Source organism: Dermochelys coriacea, chromosome 5 (assembly GCF_009764565.3).
Source record: "Dermochelys coriacea isolate rDerCor1 chromosome 5, rDerCor1.pri.v4, whole genome shotgun sequence".
Classification (NCBI taxonomy): Eukaryota; Metazoa; Chordata; order Testudines; family Dermochelyidae; genus Dermochelys; species Dermochelys coriacea.
Window position 1 is genome coordinate 136,620,061 of NC_050072.1, and position 21,533 is coordinate 136,641,593.

Genomic DNA, 21,533 nt, shown 5'->3' on the forward strand with positions numbered 1-21,533 from the left:
CGGCCATAGAACAATTCCTACCTTTTGCAGTTTTTCTTTTGCTGCACTTCTCTCTCATTCAGGATCACTATAGGTTTTTTTCCCCCACTTCTCTTTTCCTGAAGATTTTTCTACAACTCTCCTCTCATTCCCGGCTGTTCCTGGTTCATTAATTTCATTTTGATTGGTTTGCATTATGACTAGATCTTAAATCTAGCTTTCCTTTCTGGCTTCTAGGTGCGCATTGCTTCAGAAGGCATTAATGGGACAGTTGGTGGAAGCAAAGTAGCTACCAGTCTTTATATAGAGGCAATGCTTTCCCATCCTCTGTTCAAAAACATTTTGTGCAGAGATGATTTCAAGGTAAGAGAAAGGGACCCACATACAATTATTATTTACTCAAATGTTTTTCATCCTCAGAATTTCTTTTAGAAATAAATGTTACTTCTTGGTAGCATCCCTCTACTGCACTAAAAATCCACATTGAACACAAGGAATTCAGCTTCTGCAGTATTGGCCCAAGGAACAATTTTTGTGGATAAACTGTTTTATTATTATTTACTGTCCTGTGGATAGTTTTGTGTCTAGTGAGAAAACTTTATATTGTAAATAAGACAAGCAGATGGAATAATTGAGCATCATTAAACTAAAAGTCCTTAAAAAATTCTAGTGCTGATTTTAATCTTTTTTCATTAGGGCCCTAGCAAAGCCTTCACCTGTGTATGTGCAAAGTTGCACATGAGCACTCATGTATCGCATTCTCCCAGCTCAAACACCAGCATGTGCAATTTGCACGTTCTCACACCTGCCCACACAGGATGGAATGTTCACACACAGAGCTCCTCCTGCATGCACATTGCTGTTAGTAAAACCCTGAATCTGGCTGGTCCCTCATGCATTACATCAGGGTCCAGCGAGCCTCATGGATCACTACAGATTGCCATTACATACAGTCACACCAGGCCAAACGGTGCTCTGTGTCAGGGATTGTTCTGGCTGAAGATCGCAATGAGCCACAAACCCACCAGCAGAGCCAGAGATCAGAAGGGAATTTTGTTTATTCTTTAAATTGACGTGAATTTAGTGTTGGTGAAAGGTCCCAGCTTGCCAGTCCCAGGTAACGAAACCTTTCTTTAATCAACAAAATAGACTCAGCACATACAGTGGCAGGGCAGGCCTCCCAATACTGCCAGCTAACAGGTCTTGTTCTGCCCAAGAGGAACTGCTGCCAGCAGGGAGTGGCTCGCATCCATTAGTGGCCAGTTGACTATTTTTTTTTTAAAACAGTTATTTGAATAACTGTCCACTGGGAACTGGACTGAAACCACTACCCCTCTCTGGTGGATTCAGAGAGACAACCTTGAAAGGAGAGAAGCCATCACCAATCCCCTGTGCCATCCAGTCCCCCAAAGCGAGTTGCTTGTATTGACATCTCACATGATTTTAGAAACTAGATATACATTGGAGTCTCAAGTCTGAAGGGATCTGTTAATTTGTTGGTGAGTCTTTAATTTGACAGCAAGGTATCTGTTTGGTGGCATGACCTTATTTTTAATTTCCCAGAGCAGTGCTGGAGGAGCTCACTGTTTCCCAGGCTTTCGAGTTGGCATATTTGAAGAGATCGTACCCATGGGTATCAATCCAAACAAAGTCTCCTACAAAGAAACTGGTACATTTAATTTTATGAACAGTAACAACTTGTTAATAACAGAGATTGGAACTGAACTGCGAGGTAAATGATAGAGTAACGCACTGTCAACAGAATACCATCTTTACACAGTAACCAGGATATGACAAAAGCATAGATAGCATTGTTAGAAAATGTCCAGGGGAGCTGCCGTGCTTGCAATGGGTGTTCCCTTCATAGGGAAATTGCTGGATCAAGTCATTTGATTTGCACAATATTTAGCTGCTTTGGCAGCTCGAGAGTAAGCTATCCATTTCATTTCACCAAATTAGTAGTAGTTAAAATCGTTGAGTCTTGCCTATAGTTTTGAGAATAAACCACATAACACTTGAAAAGTCATCCAGGACAAGAAAGGACGTAAGGAGAAAATATATCTAATTAATAGTGGAATGATTTGGAGGAGTTTTTGAGCACAAGAAATATTTATAATTGCTTTAAATATGCATGAGATGTGGATATTTCAGACTGCTGTGAAATTGCCTTTACAGCACAAATACTGGTAGAGATTGCTGTGTAAGCATTGCTGCTGCATCTGGTATGGTGCAAAGAGCCTAACGTTACTGCAGATAGCCTGTTACTTCCTCAAGTACAAACTTTACATGAAGGGCCTGATCCAAAGCCCATTGGGGTCAATGGGAGACCCTCTATTGGTGTTGCTAGTGTGGCAGAGCTCCAACCTTGTCCCCGTGGTACCTGCGCTTCCAAGTGGTTTATGCTAGCTTCAGAGGCTCACTGCAACCCTCCACATAGCCCTTCTCTCTCTAGGGCCAGGGATTCAGTCTTCAGAGCCCTTTTCATCATAAGCTAGTAATGGAGGTTGGTGAGAGAATTCCCACAGTCTCTGTTGCTCCTACGGCCTCATGCCAAAACAGTTTAGCCTCCTGTCCTGACAGGGGCCTGTTTTCCCCTCCCAGGAGGTGTTTCTGTAGTGGTGGGTTGGGGGGAACCCAGGCCCACCCTCTACTCCAGGTTCTGGCCCAGGGACCCTAATGGTAGCAGCTGTTGGCAGCCAACCTTTTATTGCCGGAGTTGCTACATTTCCCTGGGCTACTTCCCCACAGCTCTCCTGCTTCTCCCTTACCTTAAGGCTCCCTTACTAATGACTTGAGGGTGTCTTCAATAACCAGCCCTTCAGCCACACTTCCTCTCCTCTGGCTCCATGGCTCTCTCTGCCTGACTAGAGTGAGCCCTTTTATAATTATCAGAGGGGCCTTAATTAGAGTCAGGTGGTCACATTAGCTTAATGGCCTCACCTGACTCTTTGCAGGTTAATCTGCTACTCTGCTGTACCCAACTGGCCTGGGTCTAGCACACTAGGTTTTGGAACAGATCCTAACATCCCAATTGAGCAAAGCACTTAAGCCTGTGCTTAGCTTTAAGCATGTGCTTAAGTTCTTTATTAAACTGGGACCTAAGGCCCTAGTCTGGCTCTGGTTGAAGCTAATAGCAAAGCTCCCATTGATTTCAGTGGAGCAGGATCAGGCCCTAACTGTGGGTTTTGCTGCTCTACTGCTGTAGAGTATCATATTGATACGTGAAGTCTATTTCATGCTGTCTTTATTGCAAACTGATTAGCGCAAATTATGGCCCCAGTCCTGCACTGGGATCTTCTAGCCTAGGCCTCTGTGTGATATTACTCAGGGAACAATTTGGACTGTTAAATGCTGTGTGCCCTCAGTTCTCCGACCTGGGGTGCGTTTTACACTGCTTGGCTGAGAGAACAACCACCTCTGGTCTGCCCACACCCAGCCTCCAGCATGCAAGTTACTCTCAGTTTTACTGTATGAGTGCTATGGCCAGCCACTGTTGGATTATACTGCAGGGCAACACCAACAAACTGAAAAGGAGGAGTATGGAATAAACATAACTTCTATGTTTCCTATTCTCCAGCAGTAGAACAGTAGCTCACACAGGAAGTATGTGGCAAAGTCAGGTAGTGCCGTAGCCTGTCCAGTACCTTAGCCACAGAACCATCCTTTTTCTTTCAGGCCAGGCTTCCCTCATTCGCTGCACAGGAGTTCCATCCTGTGCAGCAGCTATTTGGCCCTTAATTGGTGTGTCTCACCCGGCCCTGAGGTGGGTGTGCAGGAATCACACATGCACCAATACAGACAGAACAGACAAGAAAGTAGATTTGGCTTAGCCTTTCTCAAAGCCATACTGGCTAAGAGATTAAACACTGGCTTTATTATGTGAAGTATTTGGTTTTAATCTTGGTTCTGCCAGAAGTGACCTTGTAGAGCTGCTGCCAGGCCCCTACCCTACCAATTTTCAGGCTGATTTGTCCTAATTTGGTGGATTTTAGAGAGGATGTAAAATTTGGTTTTAAACAGAAACTGAGTTGCAACCTTAACTGCCAAAGGAGAAGTCCCATCCTGGGACATCACAGTGCTCCCCCCAGGGCTCAGCAGGAGGGCTTGAAGAGGAGACTCGGAACCACACCACAGCCTGGCGTTGTTTGAGCTAACACACTTTGCCAGTGAGTTATGAAGCTATTTGATGGAAAGCAGCAGAGTGTTGAGAATCAGGATTCCTTGGTTCTGGAAGGGAAATCTGGGCTAGTGTTTAGAGCAGGAGTAAGAGACAGGCTGCACAAGCCCATAGATCTGGCATGTGCATTTGAAGAGGTTGAGTAGCTGAGACTTGGATCTGTTGTATCCAAAACATGGGTTTTATTCTTAGCTCCACCTTTTGTGGCCTTTGTTACCTCTAAGATAGGGAAAATGCTGCTCGGGAGGCTTGACTCCTATAAAGGTTGCGAGGGGCACAGACACATGTATTGCAGTCGTGGAAGAAGAGGCTTGAATGCCTGGTTTCCGGGCGTGCAGCGCATAATCCGTTCTCCTAGACTCTAGGATGTGCCAAGAGTGAGAATCTCTCTCAGCTTCAGCCAGGATCCTACATGTAGTGCTAGGGTTCCTTGCAGGGGCCTGGCATTCACTTTCTGGAATCAGAGCTATTTTTTATTTAGGAGGTGTTGCAGCTTGTTCTTGGTACCAGTCACTAGATCTCAGCTGGAGCGGGCACATGTTATAAGTGTCATATAGATATTATCCAGGGGTTTTGCCTCTCAACTCTGCACAAAAAAGTGTTAGAAGAAAGTTGGAATTTTAAAAACAAGTCTTTTGGGGCAGCGGAGGACAGAGAATCTGTGGCCCAAATGACCCCAGATTTGCATCACAAACTGCCCTGAACCTGGAGCTGACGTACCAGTTTTCAAGATGATCTGATATTATTTGTGGAATTTGAAGAGGTTTGAAAATTGGACTTTAAACAGAGACATTGGTGCAATCTCATCTGTGGTGCAGCTGTGCACTGCCTCACGATATCATGTCCCAGAGCGTCTGTAAGCACAGCGGAGTGCCCCAAGGGTCGGTCCTGGGACTGGTTTTGTTCAATGTCTTCATTAATGAGCTAGAGGATGGCGTGGATTGCACCCTCAGCAAGTTTGCAGATGACACTAAACTGGGAGGAGAGGTAGATATGCTGGAGGGTAGCGATAGGATACAGAAGGACCCAGACAAATTAGAAGATTGGGCCAAAAGAAATCGGATGAGGTTCAACAAGGACAAGTGGAGAGTCCAGCACTTAGGACAGAAGAATCCCTGCACTGCTACTGGCTGGGGACCGAGCGGCTAGGCAGCAGTTCTACAGAAAAGGACCTAAGGGTTACAGTGAACAAGAAGCTGGATATGAGTCAACAGTGTGCCCTTGTTGCCAAGAAGGCTAACAGCATTTTGGACTATGTAAGAAGAAGCATTGCCAGCAGATAGAGGGACATCATCATTCCCCTCTATCCAGCATTGGTGAGGCCTCATCTGGAGTACTGTGTCCAGTTTTGGGCCCCAAACTACAAGGATGTGGAAAAATTGGAAAGAGTCCAGCAGAGGGAATCATTTTTGATTAGGGGGCTGGAGCACATGATTTATGAGGAGAGGCTGAGGGAACTGGGATTATTTAATCTGCAGAAGAGAAGAATGAGGGGGGATTTGATAGCTGCTTTCAACTACCTGAAAGGGGGTTCCAAAGAGGATGGAGCTAGACTGTTCTCAGTGGTGGCAGATGACAGAACAAGGAGTAATGGTCTCAAGATGCAGTGGGGGAGGTTTAGGTTGGATATTAGGAAAAACTTTTTTCACTAGGAGGGTAGTGAAGCACTGGAATGGGTTATTTAGGGAGGTGGTGAAATCTCCTTCCTTAGAGGTTTTTAAGGTCAGGCTTGACAAAGCCCTGGCTAGGATGATTTAGTTGGGGATTGGTCCTGCTTTGAGCAGGGGGTTGGACTAGATGACCTCCTGAGGTCCCTTCTAACCCTGAGAGTCTGTTTCTATTCATTCCAGAAAAGTAAAGGATCAACTGAAGATAGTAGAATAGTAGCACAAAACACTAGAATACCCATAGTCAGTGGGGCTTCTGTAAGCCCACCAAGGAGGGACTGTATGGCTCCAGTGATTGGTAGTGGGCTGCAGAGCTGCTGCTTCTTCTTCAACACTTAGCCAGACAGTCGGCTGTAGCGATGGTTCGCCATTTGATCTGTTCCTGCGCAACCGCAAAGGCTTGACGGCCTGAGAGTCCAACATCGGAACAGACTTCATGAACCCATGTAATAGGGGGGTCTGCCTCTGGGCTGCCTCCACCTCTCAGTTGATGGAATTTTATCCCGGTTGTTACAAGCCGCCCTGAGAATGGCATTTGCTGGAACGTATTGTGGCATCCGTGCAACATGTCCAAAAAGCATAAGGTGCTGCCTGTGGACAGTGGCCCCAGTAGTCTGTAGACCCGAACAATCATAAACATCTGCATTACAAATGAAGCTACAGAGCTGCTCACTGCTAAGCCACTGATTCAGATACCATCTAAGGCAGCAATTACATGGCTGTTGGATGGTCTTTAAATTAGCTGCCTGGAGACCATCAAGCTCCTCCCCACCCTTGACATCGTCGTACAGAGAGTGAGTACTGAATGGGCCTGGAGACGAAGTCCTTCTTTCATCCATCCAGGTCAGGATTGAGGTAGGTTAGCAAGTGCTGGGCCAACCTGATCTGCTTCATTCTCCAAGGCTGACAGTGCAACGCCTTTCATGAGCACGTGTGCTGTCCCCCAAGGTAGCTTTCTATAAACACGGCATTGTTATCCAATCTTTGGCGCCAGCGGGCGGGTGAGCCAGCCTGTTCCCTGAGATGTGACGGAGCCCTCTACAAAGACAAATGACGCCCAGGGTGCTGTTGCTTGGAGATGCTGTGGAAAGCAGGTGGAGTTCGTCTGGGCTTACATTGACGTAACAGAGCAGGTTAGCTCTGTGTGAGCCACTTCTTGATACCTCCTCTAGGGAAGGCTCATTAGTGTAGAGGCGGCAGGTTGGGATACCTTTGTTCAGACCCTGCTAGCCCAGACCATTCAGGGCCTGATCCTCCCCAGCCCTGCACCTTGTGTCACCATTTACACCCAGGTGGAGTGAGTGTAAAATGCCACCAGTCAGCAGGGCAGTGTTTTGCACATGAGGGGTGTAAATGACAGGGCAAGGCAGCAAAGGCTCTCAGCACTGCTGTTCCATCTAGCCCACTCTAAGACAGATGGCAGCTTGGCATCCTTTGTTCCCTTGACTCATGCTGTGATGCATTTGTTCATTCACTGAAGCCTGTGGAGTGACATCACAGATAAATTTGCCCAGTATGTTTGGACTGAGACCAGCTGACATTCCAGTAGTGCTCACTTCCCAGAGAAGCTTGTCATGCACATGTGTAGGTCACTGCTGGGTTAGAAGAGAGGCCAAGCGGATTTGCTATGCTGGTCAGCATTTAAACAGCTCAGCTTTTCAGCGCTTCTTTCCATGTGTTTTATTTTTAGGTATCCATTTATCCCCCGAGGAATTTCATAAAGAAGTAGAAAAATATTTATCTCAGGCTCCTCAAGCACAAAGTGACACCATTTTACTGGACTGCAGGAACTTTTATGAAAGTAAAATAGTAAGTGCTGTGTATTTGCTCCCTGTGAGGTATTGTTGATGGTTGGGGGGATCATTTCACCCTGTCGGCGTGTGTGGGTGATGTGACTGAGGGGAAGGGATTGCCATGCTACCTTGCAGCTTGGTGGTGCCAATTCACGAATGGTACGTCTCCTCAAGCAGCAAAGGGACCTGCCTGGCTTCTCAGTGCCGTACTGAGGGTGGCCCGACAGCTCAGTGCCCAGCACACTGTCCGACAGCAGTGGAGCAGCATGTGTAGTCTGACGTGAAACAGATGGGGGATGCCAAAGCTTTAACAACAGGGAAAAACCATTCAAATCTGGTTTAGACAGCCAAAGCCCACCCTGCCTTGGTCATCAGCGCAGCAGAGAGACTTCCTGACCAAGTCCCCATCCTCCAGCACGCCCTCTGCCAGACGCAGGGAGGAGCCTCAGTGTTATGTCATAGAATATCAGGGTTGGAAGGGACCTCAGGAGGTCATCTAGTCCAACCCCCTGCTCAAAGCAGGACCAATCCCCAATTTTTGCCCCAGATCCCTAAATGGCCCCCTCAAGGATTGAACTCACAACCCTGGGTTTAGCAGGCCAATGCTCAAACCACTGAGCTATCCCTCCCTACGGGATCCCCTTCACACTGGGGTGACAGGGTAGGATGTCTTGGCTATAGAACCAGAATCCAGATGCTGTGACGCACAAAGGTATTTAGGCATCTAATTCCCATTGAAATCAATGGAAGTTAGGTGCCTAAATACTCTTTGAGGAGCCAAAGTAACTGCAGTGACCTGGAGGGTCAGGTCCAAAGGGTTGGTTCTTTCTTTAGTTCAACCAACGTTCCCACTCCTTTCGCCAGTGCTGTCGATCACACAGCCATCTCTTCTTGTTACAGGGTCATTTCCAGGGCTGCCTGGCTCCAGACATCAGGAAGTTCAGCTACTTTCCCAGCTACATAGATGAAAATCTCGAGCTTTTTAAAAACAAGCGCGTGTTGATGTACTGTACAGGAGGGATCCGCTGTGAGCGTGGCTCCGCCTACCTCAGGAGCAAGGTGAGAGACCATTCTGGGAGCACCTGGGTCAGGGGCTTGGGGCATTCATTGTCCAGCCTGGGAGGGACTATATGGGGGTGGCCTTTTCTGTTGCTGGTTGGTGAAGTTGTGTTTTATAGGGTGGATGGAGTGTCAAGCCCATATGTTTGTACGTCTGGTGGGAATTATAAGAAGGGCAGAAGGCATGTGCCCAAAACAACCATTCCATTGGAGTCTTTTGTCAAATGAGAATCGCAATGGGGGGGCATCTCAATTTTCAGCGCCTCCCCCCTTCTCCTTGTACAGTCTGACCTATGTAGAGCCTGTGTTTGTTGTGCAAGGAATGCTGGGTAACTCGGTGTACTTCCTGCTTGGGTGGAGAGGAATGTCATATACACACATGCACCTCTTGCAGCTGAGGACAGACTCGGGTACTTCTGGGATCCTGTTTTCTGGGAAGAGAAGCTTGAGGCCCAGGCTCAAAGTGTAGGTAAATTGCCTAGGGAGGTTGTGGAATCTTCATCATTGGAGATTTTTAAGAGCAGGTTAGACAAACACCGTCAGGGATGGTCTAGATCGGTGGTCTCCAAACTGGGGTGCACGAGATGATCCCAGGGGGTGTGCGGCAGCAGGAGCAACGCTGGACGGTACTCCGTCGTTTTTTTTTCTTCTGCGGAAGCTCTGCACATCCACGGCTGGTGTTCCCCTCCGGCAGCCCACTTGTGGCAGGTCTTCCGTTATTCTTCCGTCAGTGGCATGTCTGCAGCAGGCGTTCCTGTCTTCACCTGGGGATGCGTGAGCCAAAAAATTTGGAGACTACTGTTCTAGATAATACTTAGTCCTGCCTTGAGTGCAGGGGACTGGACTAGATGACCTCTCGAGGTCCCTTCCAGTCCTGTGATTCTATGATTCTGTGACAGCCCTTTCTCAGAAGAACATATAATTCCTCTGATCTTGGGCTCCTGCTGCTTCCTGGTGAAGTCCTTCCATTGGAATCAGGTTCCACTGAGACGTGGCATCCTTCCTCCCTTTCAGAGCCTCTCCCACTTAGGAGCACGTTTCCTTTCCCAGTGAGCCCTCTCACCAGCTCCCCTGAGAAGTTCTCCCATTAGGAGCCTTCTCTTTCTGTGTTCTGGGGACTGTTTCTCTTCCCTGAAGCCTCTGTTGTCTAGGGAACGCCCTGTGGGAGCAGCTGCCTAGCCAGCTCTCCTGAGGAGTTCATGCCCCAGGTACTTCCTCCCTGTGTTCTCTCCTGCCGGAGCCCACACCATCCTTCATAAGGCCTAGGTGTTCCTTAACTGATTAACTACTGCCCAGCTGCTTAGGCTGTCGATTATCCCAGATGGGTCTGGGTTGGCTCCTCTTCAGCAGAGCCTGGCACAGGTAGGCTGGGAGCTGACTGCCTTCGAGGCCAGCTCCCCTGTGCCATGCTGTCATCACCCCACTATCGGAGCACCTCACAGTCATAGGCTTAATCCTCACAAGACTCTTAGGAAGCTCTGAAGGCTTATCCCCCTTTCACAGACAGGGAACTCAGGAACTAGATAGATTAAGTGACTGGCCCGAGGTCTCAGAGTGGATCAGTGGCAGAGCTGGACATGGAGTCTAAATCTCCCAGGTCCTAGTCTAGCACCCCATCCACATGACCATCCTCCCTCTCTCACACCTCTATTCCCCTGCCCAGAGAGAGCAAGAGATCAGTCCAGATAAACTTTCTCTGGAGATTTGAGGCTTGATCCATTTACACCAGTGTAAACCCAGAGGAACTCCACTGAAGTCCCTAGAATTACACTGGTGTAAAACTAGTGTAAGCAATGGGCGAATCAGGCCCTAAGAGCTTTTACTGTATAATACAGCGACCATTCTTCAACATAGCGTCCTCTTGGCCCTGGAGCTGATCTGGATTCTTTCAGAATCCAGGCCACAAACACCATTCATTAACCACAAAAGCAGTGACCCTTTGGCTCCGTGTCAATCAGCTGCTATTCAATATTGGCAGCCCCAGTAATACCCAGTAGGGACTGACCGTGGGCACATGCATAGTGTCTTATGGCTGTCACTGGGCTATTGCTTCTTTTCCAAGGGGTCTAGTTCCCTGTTTGTGCATTGGGCAATCTGGCACAAGCTGGCTGGGACAGCCTGAGCTGGGTTTTCTGGCGCTTTGTTTTAAACAGGCTGCATGCAGGGAGGTTTACCAGCTCAAGGGCGGCATCCACAAGTACCTGGAGGAGTTTCCCGATGGGTTCTACCGGGGGAAGCTGTTCGTGTTTGACGAACGTTACACCATCTCTTCCAATGAAGATGTCATTGCAGGTAGGGCCATCACGTCTCAGATCACAGAACAAGAGCTGTAATAGTCACCACAGAGCCCTCTAGGACAGAGGCTCACACACTATGGTCTGGGGAGCACCTGCAGCAGAGAGCAGGTTGGGCTCAGGAGTGCTGGCCTTGCTGCCTTGTTTCCAGCTACTGAATTGCTTTAAAGACAGCTAAAAATCCAAGGAATGCTTTCCTAATACGGCTTTTTTGACAGCCAATGGCACAGGGATGGCTCTGTGATCAGGACTGAGAGGGGAGGTTGTCTGCACTCAGGACTGGCAGGGCAGGGGGCCATGAGATAATGTTTCTGTGATGTCATGGACAGCACAGCACACTGTCCCACTGGGGAGGAGCAGCTAGTAATGTAGGTCACTAGCACTACTACTCTCAGTGCTGGTTTTGTCACCCCTTTACACTGATCAAACCATTCTGAGCCAGCCATTGACACTTCTACCACCACACAGAGCCAGCTCCACTGACCTTAGGTTGCCACACTATGGAAGAAAACCTGGTAGCAACAGCCCATGGGGTTCTCGGCTGTTTCTAGCTTTCAAGGCTTATGCAGCCCAGAGAATTGTATTTCACTCTAGTAAAAGCTGAAGATTCATAGATATTAAGGTCAGAAGGGACCATTATGATCATCTAGTCCGACCCCCCGCTCAATGCAGGCCACAGAATCTCACCCACCAACTCCTGCGAAAATATTCTGACCTATGTCTGAGCTATTGAAGTCCTCAAATCATGGTTTATTTGAAGTCAATGTGAAAAAGCAACCACTCCCTAGATGGGAATAAGATCAGACCACTGACTCAATCTGATCTGGTATCTGACCACTAGCAATGGCCAAAACTGGTTTCTTCAAGACAAGGCCCCTTAAATGCACCCTAATCAATTGTGCTATGCTGTGCATTGGGGCAGGGGCAGTGCCTTCTATACCCCTACACGCAATGAAGCTTCAGATCACAAACTATTTCAGTACCTCACTTATTTTAACTTGCATAACTATAGATGCTATTGCATTGTGGAGCTGAGAATTAATGGACTGTGGGAATTTTCCTAAAAGAGAAAGCCTTAAGGCAAGGGTGCATATGTGACAAACTACTTCATACTTAAGTGATAAAAACGTTTTTTACATCTCTTTACAGAACTTAAAATAACTAAAAAAACAAAACAAAACCACTCTTTAACATTAATCAAAAGTTTGTTAGTTTTAAAGAATGCACCTGGAGAATACATAGCAACACTGGAATGGGATAACTGAAAGCAACAGCAGGGATTCAAGATGTTATGTAACATACTAATTTGTCAGCAGATTCCCCCTGAGAATATTGCTGATTATTACCTACAGCATTCTTCACCTAATTACAGGTTGCTTAATTACACAATCAGTTTATGCATATAAGAATCGGAGCATGATCAGTCGCCAGTTGTTAGAGTAGAACCTTGGAGTTACAAATACCAGTGTTACGAACTGACTAGTCAATGACGCACTGCATTTTGAACCGGAAATATGCAACCAGGCAGCAGCAGAGATTAAAAAAAAAAGAAGAAAAAAGCGCAAATACAGTACAGTACCGTGTTAAACATAAACTATTAAAAATAAAGGGAAAGAAGCACTTTTCTTTTATGTAATAAAGTTTCAGAGCTGTATTAAGTCAATATTCAGTTGTAAACTTTTGAAAGAACCACCATAACGGTTTGTTCAGAGTTAGGAACATTTCAGAGTTATGAACAGCCTCCACTCCCAAGGTGTTTGTAAGTCTGAGGTTCTAGTGTAAAAGTTAGCTACACCAGGACCTTTTAAAAATTCACTATTCAAATTAAGCTGTAAATGCTGCTCGCTGATGTGTTAAAGCTCCTGCCCCTTCACTTATCTGAAGAGGTTTGGTCCACCCACGACCTTTATGAGTGAACATACCCTGGTTTTCCAGTTGGTGATGCTCTTCAGCTGTTCAGCTCCAGCTTGGAATGATGTTGCTGGTGAGAAGTGACCAACAAAGGACTTGGGCTAAGCTTGCCTGTGGCTTGTCTGCTGCATCTGAAGTGGAGTCAGTGCTTGCTTATGCTCAGAGGATGGTGCTGCTGTCTCTAGATGGATAACCACTTTGAGCTCAATAGCAGCTGACTTGACTTATTCATTTGCCATAAGTTTATCCATCTTGAAGGTGACAGGCTTTGTGCTGGGAATAGAATGTCCTTCTGAATCCCTGGCCATGCTCAAGAGGGACTGAAGGGGAAACGGCATGGCTCAGTGAACAGCTACACGCTAGACTAGTCAGGGTTAGCTCCCAGCAGTGCAACTGAGTTGGGAGGAAAGCTGATCAGTAAAGGTTGTGCTCTGGGTTGTTTAGGGATGTGTAGCCTCTAGGACTGTATCCCCCCACAAGCCTGGGAGCAGATTCCAAATGCAGCTCTACCATTCCTGTTTGTACACGATCGCCACAAGGATGCATGGGCCACTGCCTAGGGACAGCCAACTCCTGCGCATGGGGCCCTGGATGGCAGAAAGGAGTTTGTCCTAAGCTTGTTAACATTGAAATCAAAGTAAAAAGCCCCTTTTGAGGGAGGGGCTAGCTCTCATTCTGGCGAGGAAGGGCAGGGAAGCAGGGCCAGAGCATGAATGCAATAGCCTGGAAGAGTAAGGGTCACCATTTGAATGAATTTTGGCAGCCCATTCAGACCATACTGCTGGACATTCTTAAGGCAGAGCCCTGTGGCAAAGGATTGCCTAGCAGGAGAGCACAGTGCCCGCAGTGCAAGTGGGATAGACGGGGCAGGATGGGTTTTAACTCCACTTCTCCTCTCCCCAGAATGCAGGTACTGCGGGACGCTATGGGATCAGTACAAACTGTGCTCCAGCCTGCATTGCCGGCAGCTTGTCCTAACGTGCCCAAGCTGTCGAGTGAAGGGATTTACGGCTTGCTGTCCCATTTGTCAGGAGAAAGGGCTCAAGCTGGCTTCAAACCCTTCTGGATGGATGGTCAAGGAGGAATGTGAATGCACGGACAGACGGCAGCGGGTCCCAGTCAAACGCATGTAAGAGAAGCACAGGAAAACATGAGACACTCCATAATATACACTCGCATTCTAGGGTATGGGGCTTCCAAATTTGGGTGTCTGCTTCCCAGTTATTTTCATTGGATTTGTACATTGAGATCCCTAAAGTGGCTTTGAAATGCTCAGCCCCAGTGTCTCTTTAGTGCTTGATTGCACCATGAACTACCCCCTGGCCAAGTGTAAATTAATGGAGTGTCAAACAACAGTAGTGCCACAGAATTCCTCCTGCTGCAGTGAAGTTACTGTTCTGCGTCCCACAATGTGATGGGCGCCAGGGAGAACTTTGAGTACAGTACATGCGATGGAATTCGGCCACTCACAACCAAACAGGAGCCAGAAGGTGAAGGAACAAACAAGGTCTATGCTCTCTTTGCCACCATCATTGAGGCGTGTGTGTCCTGGGCCCACTCCACAGACTCTGCACGGGCTAGGGAGATGGAGGCAGCAGGTTTTTAATCACTGGAAACACAGACTGTGGTTGAGGCTATTTTCCACATAAACACCAGCAGCCTGAGTCTTCTCTCCCTTACACCAATGTAAGTCAGGCTAGCTACACAAGTCCCTGGGTGTACACTAGCAACCAGCAGGTGTGAGACCAGAACCTGGACCCACGACTTCATCCCAGCAAAAGCTGGCAACACTCAGTGGCCATGTACAACCTCAGTCAAGTTCATCTGGCGGGGCATGTTGTGTGGGAAGAGGGAGAAGTATAACCCACTCACTGCCCCTCTCTCGTGGCAGTCAGTGCCCATGTGTTACCATGTAGAAGGGAGTTCACATGACTGAGTTTTTAAATGTTCAAGATACAGCCCTTAGCCCAGGACTTGCATTGTGCTGTGTGTGCTGCAGAAAACTGGCGGGGTTCTGAAATGCATTGAAATGCAGCCATTTGCTGAGGAAAGCACGGGGCATGATGTAAATATTAATGAGGATCATGGGAGTAGGAGTGGTGATGTGTGGAGTCCCCATGTGATTGCACACAATGGACACATGAGAGCCGTGTATCCTGAGGGGTTAAATGCATCTCCATGGACCCAGAGTGGTACTGCTACACTTATTGGCATGGACCTGTGTAGCTCTGCTGCTGCTGTGGGATGTCAAACTTGACCCTCAGCCCTTGTTAAAGGCATAAGAGGCCTCCAGGAACCTACAGAACTAGAACTGGAATTTGTCCCATCACTTGATGCCCTGACTAAAGTCACTGGACCAGGGCCAGGCTCACCAGATGGCCTTCTCTTGAGCCAGACTTGTCAAGTACCTGACAATGCCGAGTTTGTAAAGAGATTTTATTTGTCGTTTGGAAGACTTGTCACTAGTGAAGAAAATCCCCTTTGAAATGTATCCCCGTCCATACTAATGACCGGTAAAGTCAGTTAGTGCTATGGCCTGACAATGGCTTTTAAAAAACCCTTCGCTCAGTGTCATGGGGTCTGCTACTCACTGCTCAGCAGCGCCTCCTCGTGGCTCATGTGGGGAATTAGTTCGCCACCATCCAGCGGTCATTCAGTGTGTTGCCTCTGTCACTTGCACTATGGCCCTTCGCTCTCTGCAGCACTGCTTCTTCATGGCTTAGCCCTCTGGTCTAGTCACCATGGGCCTTCCCTTCTGGGCTATTATCAGAGTCTCCCTTCCTCAAAGTCTCAGGCAGTGTCCATCTCCACTGCACCACTCCCGCGCTGGCTGGCAGGGAAATCCGGGCCTGCCCTCTACACCAGGCGCCAACCCAGGGACCCTCAACCCAGCACGTCAGGTCTGTCCCTGTCACCCCCTTACTGCTCCTCCTCCCCTGGACTGCGTCCAAACCTGCCTTTGTCAGGCTCCTACTGTCCCATGTGTACTAGGGAGTGTACCTGCAGGCTCACCTCCCTGCAACCCCCACCTCAGCTCCGAGGCTTTATAGCAGCCCTACCTGTTCCCGCCCAGGTGAGCCATGTGCTCAACGAGGCGCCTTGCCCTGGAGCTCCCCAGCAGGTGCAGCCTAAGGCTAATTGGCCTCTCTTGCCACTTTGACCCCATCCGTGCTGGTGGGGTGTGGGGGGGTGCCCCATCGCACTCAGGTTTCTACAGTTGCTTATTGTCAGTTACAGCCATGGTCCCTTTCCAAAGCGGGGGAGGAAGGCATTGCAACAGATTTAGATTTGACTTTAATGTAATGCACTGGCTGCATTAATTTCCTGTCTTCTCTGACATTGTTCCCATGACTGTTCAACAACTGCTGGGGTGCTGCTTTGTGTTCTCCAAGCTAGGCTTTCAGATCTGCTTTAAGGTCAACTGTGGGACCCTTCCCTAGAGCTGATATTAGGTAATACTAATAATGCAGGGGCTGAGCCCAAACTCCTGATGTGACTAGTGATACCCACTGACAACAATGGCCTTTGGAAGAGGCCCCTATTTCCCTAGGCAGCTGGTGTCCCCGGCCCTAGGTCAATGCCTCTTTGCTTGCAGCACCTTTCCCAGGTGCGTTGGTGAGCTGGCCCAGGTGCAGCGTCCCGCCATCAGGCACATGTTGCATTCCCAGCTTACATCACTGCCAGAAGCTGTGGTTGGGAACAGGATCCCACAACAAGTCTGTTGCACTGTGGTATTTTTCAGATGTCATGTTTTAAAACCCCCAACCAGCTGACAAACCTACCGGCTAGATTACTGTCCTGTAACCATGAAAGGCCCTGGCCAGGTCTGTTTTCAGTACAGAATGGGAAACGGTGTCAACTGCATGTTAGCATGAACTTCTAAACGGGACAGGGTGACCTATCATTCTTGATGCTGCCACAGAGCTGTACAAACACTCTTCATCAGTGTGTGGGCTGCTCTTAACCCTTTGGAAACCTGTTAGAGGCCCAGTGAATGGCAGCTGGGTTTCAGCTCATTCCTGACCAAGCAGCCTGCTAGCCAGGTGCTGGTCTATGGAGGGTGTCTGGCCCCTAGGAGGGGCTCTACCCCCAAACCCCACTGGGTCCTGCTCCCCTAGTGTTGAGAAAGTCTACCCATTACCCATGCCAGGGGTGGGATGGCCAGGCGATGGCTAAGGAGGCTGGACCAGTGCTGAGTAGGACGTAGGCTCAGACCCGCTACAAGGCCAGAGAAGCAATAGGCTCCTTTATGCCAGGGGTGAGGTGGTTCCAGTGCTTTGTGGAGGAGGAGTAGAAGACTGGGGTGGTTTGCTGTTCTGGAAAGGGAGGCAGCAGGAGGTAAGAGGGGGCAGCTGCCCCCATGACTGTTTCACTCGTTTCCAGCATAGAAGGGAAGTACACTCCATGTCCTCCATATTCTAAGGGTTAGTGAGTAGGCAACCCCTGGGGTCTGGCCATGTGCTGGTCTTTGTTAGCTATGCCCAAAGAACTACTCTGACACAACTTGAAACGCACAACTGCTGTGACTTCTCTGAGAAGGTACATTAGTTGTTCCATGTCTCAGCAGTTCCACGCAGGAGAGTCTGCGCACTAGCAGGCACGGTGCTCACTGTAGGGAGGGAATCCCCTTTTCCTCAAGAGCTAGCGACCATCATTATTACTGCTCGACAGGACAGATGGTTCAGAGCCTGATGCTTTTCCCCAGACAACTGTGCCACTCCTCGCTCTATTTGGTAAGTGCTTGTTCACTTACCCATGTAATTCCAGCACAGTGACTACTCAGTGAGTGAGGGCTCACTAGCATGAGTATGACTTTCACACACATGCCCAGAGTCATCCCACAATATGTTTCAATTGCCAGGGGAGTTTAGATGCTACTACAGCATGGAAAAGGGAAAGGTTATTGTTTTTTTTAAGGACTATTTTATTTTCACGTAGGTAAAATCCTCTCAGGTCTGCACATCAGGGTCCCCTTCAGAGCATTCTGCACTGTCCCCACATGCCCAGATTCCCCATGGGCATCAGGACGAGCAGCATTTACCAGGGGGAGAACCATTTCCATTCCTCTGAGCCAGTGGGAGCGCAGATACTGATGCTGAGTTAGTTCTGTGCAAATCTGAGCAGACAACTCTGCTGTTAGCTATCAAGTGGAATCTGGACTGATGTTTTCATTGATTTTTCTAAAGCCTTTGGGAGGTGTCTGGTGGGAATAGCGCTGTCCATCTGGCATTGCGCTAATCATGCCCCTTTCTGGTTTTACAGTATTTTCTAATCTTTTGTATGGGATTTTACAAAAAATTGCACTGACACCTTTTATTTTTCATTTCTGACACATTTATTACGACAATCAGACACGTTTGTATTTCCCACTCAAGGTTAAAGTGTGATATTCAGAGAGATAGCAAATCAGGGCCAAAGCCTGAATCCTGATTCATGCAAAAATTCTGTTTAGTGGCAGTTTTGCTGTACTACACAATGCACAGACTGCAGAAGTCCACTGGGAACAGCAGCAGGCAGAAGTTTGTTTTTTATGTGAAAAAGATTGCTAGGATGGATTCTTTAGGGGTATAACAAAGGCCCCCATCTGGCAATGGCTCTGCATGGGCAGACTTCATGCTGTGCGCACCAGACTCCCACTGGAGTCAATGGGAGTTGGTGTGGGTATAAATGGCCTCCATATGAGGAACCCACTGCATGATCAGAGGCTGCATATGGCTGCTGGAAATTCCTCCCAAGAAAGGCAGTGGGTTTTTATCACCACACAAACCCAATTGCCTGGTGTGGTTATTCAACTCTACTCAAATGGCAGCCTGGACTACATGGATTCCCAGGCAGGGTAGTTTCAAGTAATTTCTTTATTAGGGTGCACTACTCAGAAATTTGGGATGTTGGTAAAATAAAATTTCTAGCAGAACTAGAAGTTTTGCAGATAAATAAAATGGTCATCCAGCCAGAAAACCAGAATTACAAGTGAGGGCTCCAGCACGCTCATTACAAGACTGAGTAAAAGCACATGGGGCACATTTCCAAGGGAAAATTCGGGGAAATCCTGCCCCTATTGAAGTCGATGAAAGTTTGCTCCTGACTTCAGTGGAGTCAGGATTTCATTCCCAATCTCTTAAAGCAATGGTTTTACATATCCATGGGAAAGGAGACGAGAAGATTTTAACCTCCCATCTAATACCTACTGCTCTGTTTTTATGGAGCCATTACTTTATAATCAGTGGCCTTACGTTCTTTTCATTTGGGGACGGGGGGGGGGGAAGTAAAAAAGACATGAATTCTTTTGGGGAAAAAATATGGGTGGTTTTGACATCATGTCTGCAAATAAAGTCAGCAAATGTTGGTAATTAATTGTAATTTACAAGTCCTGGGATAGTAGCAATGTGGTGGGAGAGTAGAAATGCTTGTCAAACAGGAAAGCAAGTTGAAAAAATATTTTTTTAAATACTTATGCAACTTGTGTAGAGCAGTAATTTTTCCACTCATGCATAACACATCCTAAATATATCTGAAACACCACACAGGAAATCCTAAGAGAAATTAAGTCATGGGTGAATTAACAGTCACGTTTGTGCTGTGATGAATTCTAAACTGAGACTGCTTAAAATTGGCAACTCTTAACTGGATTGACTCAGCTTGATTCTAAAGAAAACATCATTAGTCATATTTGATCAAATCGTCACCTACAATCACTAGTTAATTTAAACCTTTAGTGCATAATTATGCAACACAGAACTGAGGCACCACAGATGTTTTGTGCAGGCACTTTGCCTTCGGATTTCCAGGGTATAGCACAAACCACCAGGCACGAGCCTCAGAGCCGGGAACTACACCCCAGTTCGACACTTGGGATAGAAAGGCCCATTCAAGTCTGCAAGTCTCCTCTTCCTCACTGAAAAAGAACAGGAACAAGGGTCAGTCAAAGCAGACGCTGTACACGTGGGTAGCAGGTATATCCACAGATAGTTTAAAACGAGAACAAAACTCACGTGAGGGGAAAAGTTTGGGGGTTTTCCATAGATTTTAAGGCCAGAAGGGATAACTAGATAATCTAGCCTGACCTCCTGTATAGCACAAGCAAGAGAATTTCACCCAGTTACGCCCGCATTGAGCCCAATAATGTGTGTTTAGCTAAAGCATCTCTTCCAGAAAGGCATCCAGTCTTGATCAGAAGACATCAAGAGATGGAAAATCCACCACTTCCCTTGGGTGTTCGTTCCAGTGGTTAATCACCCGCGTTAAAAATTTGTGCCTAATTTTTAATTTGAATGCATTTGACTTCAGCTGCCATCCTTTGATTCAGGGTTGAGATTTTCAAAGCAGTCCAGGGGATTTAGCCTCATCTCTTCTATTAAAGTTGATGTGTGACCTTGAGAACACAGACCAGGGTCTTTAACATCAGTTTAAAAATCTATGTCATTTAAAAAAGAGCTCAAAAATTGAAGTAACTGTCATCAGCTTCAAATGGGGACAGAACAATCTTGTTCTGTTAAACAAGAGTTTGCTAGCTCAATTATATCTCTCCCTGATTGCTTCTCATCAGGTAATGATCAGCATATAAGAGGCAGGTACAGAATAGCTGGTGAATGCCTGCAGCGGCACAAGGAGAGTATGGTTTCTTACCCAGTCCTTATCTTTTACTGCTTCTGTATAGCTTAATAAAGGCCATCCTACCTCAGAAAAAGTGCCCCTGCCAAAACAGGTTTTCCCTCATTAATCTCTGAGCTGTGTTTTTCTGCTCCTCCACACTTTAGTGAGCATTTTCAGAGAAGGAGTTTAAACTGGATGCATACACAGTTTATATATTTGAAATAAATACAGAGGGAAAGAAAAAGCAGCCAGAAAAGGGAGAATGCAGAAATTAGCTCATAGGATGAATGTAAAAAGCCTTCCATCTAACATGCTAGATCATACAACGTATCACCTGCAGCTGAGCCAAGAGCAGTAAAACAGAAGCTAGAGAGAGTAAAACCAAGTCTGAGTTGAGCCAGGTGGTGGCAGCTGAGAGCACAAGTCGTGGAGCACAGATAGAGAGCTATTGCCAGTAGGGAAAAAATTCTGTCTGTACTTATACATCGTCCAGTTGCAGAGCTGAGAAGTTATGCCAGGGGCCGTCAGAGCGACGTATACGAGCTGCAAACAAGATCCAAATCAGATATCTTCTGTACAGTTCTCATGATCAAGGAGGCAAAATATTCAACAGCTGTATGACAGGCAAAGTCACCAACTTCTCAACCAAAAAGAAGCAGGAGTGAAAAATTAAATGTAATGCCTTTTTTATGATTAACATGGTGACGCGCATACATTCCAAGTTCATGAAAACCAACTCTGATCCTAGAGTCAGTGAGCAGTGAATTTCTAGTTGAACATGTGGCTTTTATCCATTTACTAGTTCAGAGAAAATCCTCCTTGCACCATGCCATGCCAAGAAACTCTTAATTTGAGGTGAAATGCATATGCACAAAGGGGGAAATTAGTTGTGTTGGGGAACTGTGTGCGCATTTATGCATGCAAGTAGTCCCACAGGACACCTCGTGTATATAAAGGTATGCACATGCTTAAGTGTCTGCAGAATCAGAGCCACAATTTGGAAGCACTCCGAGGTGTAAGGTTCTGTTGCTCCTGGGGAAATTCTGCACCACAGCACACA

The 21,533-nt window shown here is 47.2% G+C and overlaps 2 protein-coding genes across 9 annotated transcripts in view; one reads left to right on the plus strand and one right to left on the minus strand.

Annotated features, from left to right (window-relative positions):
* TSTD2 (thiosulfate sulfurtransferase like domain containing 2) overlaps nt 1–21,533 on the plus strand; it is a 40,233-nt gene that overhangs the window by 10,077 nt on the left and 8,623 nt on the right. For 3 of the 5 annotated variants that reach the window (XM_038401518.2, XM_038401517.2, XM_043515373.1), the window contains 6 exons: nt 217–342; nt 1,543–1,648; nt 7,514–7,632; nt 8,517–8,675; nt 10,829–10,967; nt 13,784–15,412. In XM_038401518.2, the coding sequence (XP_038257446.1) occupies nt 217–342; nt 1,543–1,648; nt 7,514–7,632; nt 8,517–8,675; nt 10,829–10,967; nt 13,784–14,013 (879 nt within the window). In that variant the 3' untranslated portion in view covers nt 14,014–15,412. Of the gene's footprint in view, nt 1–216; nt 343–1,542; nt 1,649–7,513; nt 7,633–8,516; nt 8,676–10,828; nt 10,968–13,783; nt 15,413–21,533 lie in introns of those variants that run through there. The other 2 variants (XM_038401520.2, XM_043515374.1) reach the window with 2 other exon arrangements.
* Nucleotides 19,133–21,533, minus strand: part of TMOD1 (tropomodulin 1) — a 78,170-nt gene continuing 75,769 nt past the window's right edge. For 2 of the 4 annotated variants that reach the window (XM_043515376.1, XM_043515377.1), the window contains exon 10: nt 19,133–19,775. In XM_043515376.1, the coding sequence (XP_043371311.1) occupies nt 19,711–19,775 (65 nt within the window). In that variant the 3' untranslated portion in view covers nt 19,133–19,710. Of the gene's footprint in view, nt 21,017–21,533 lie in introns of all 4 variants that reach the window. The other 2 variants (XM_038401523.2, XM_043515375.1) reach the window with 2 other exon arrangements.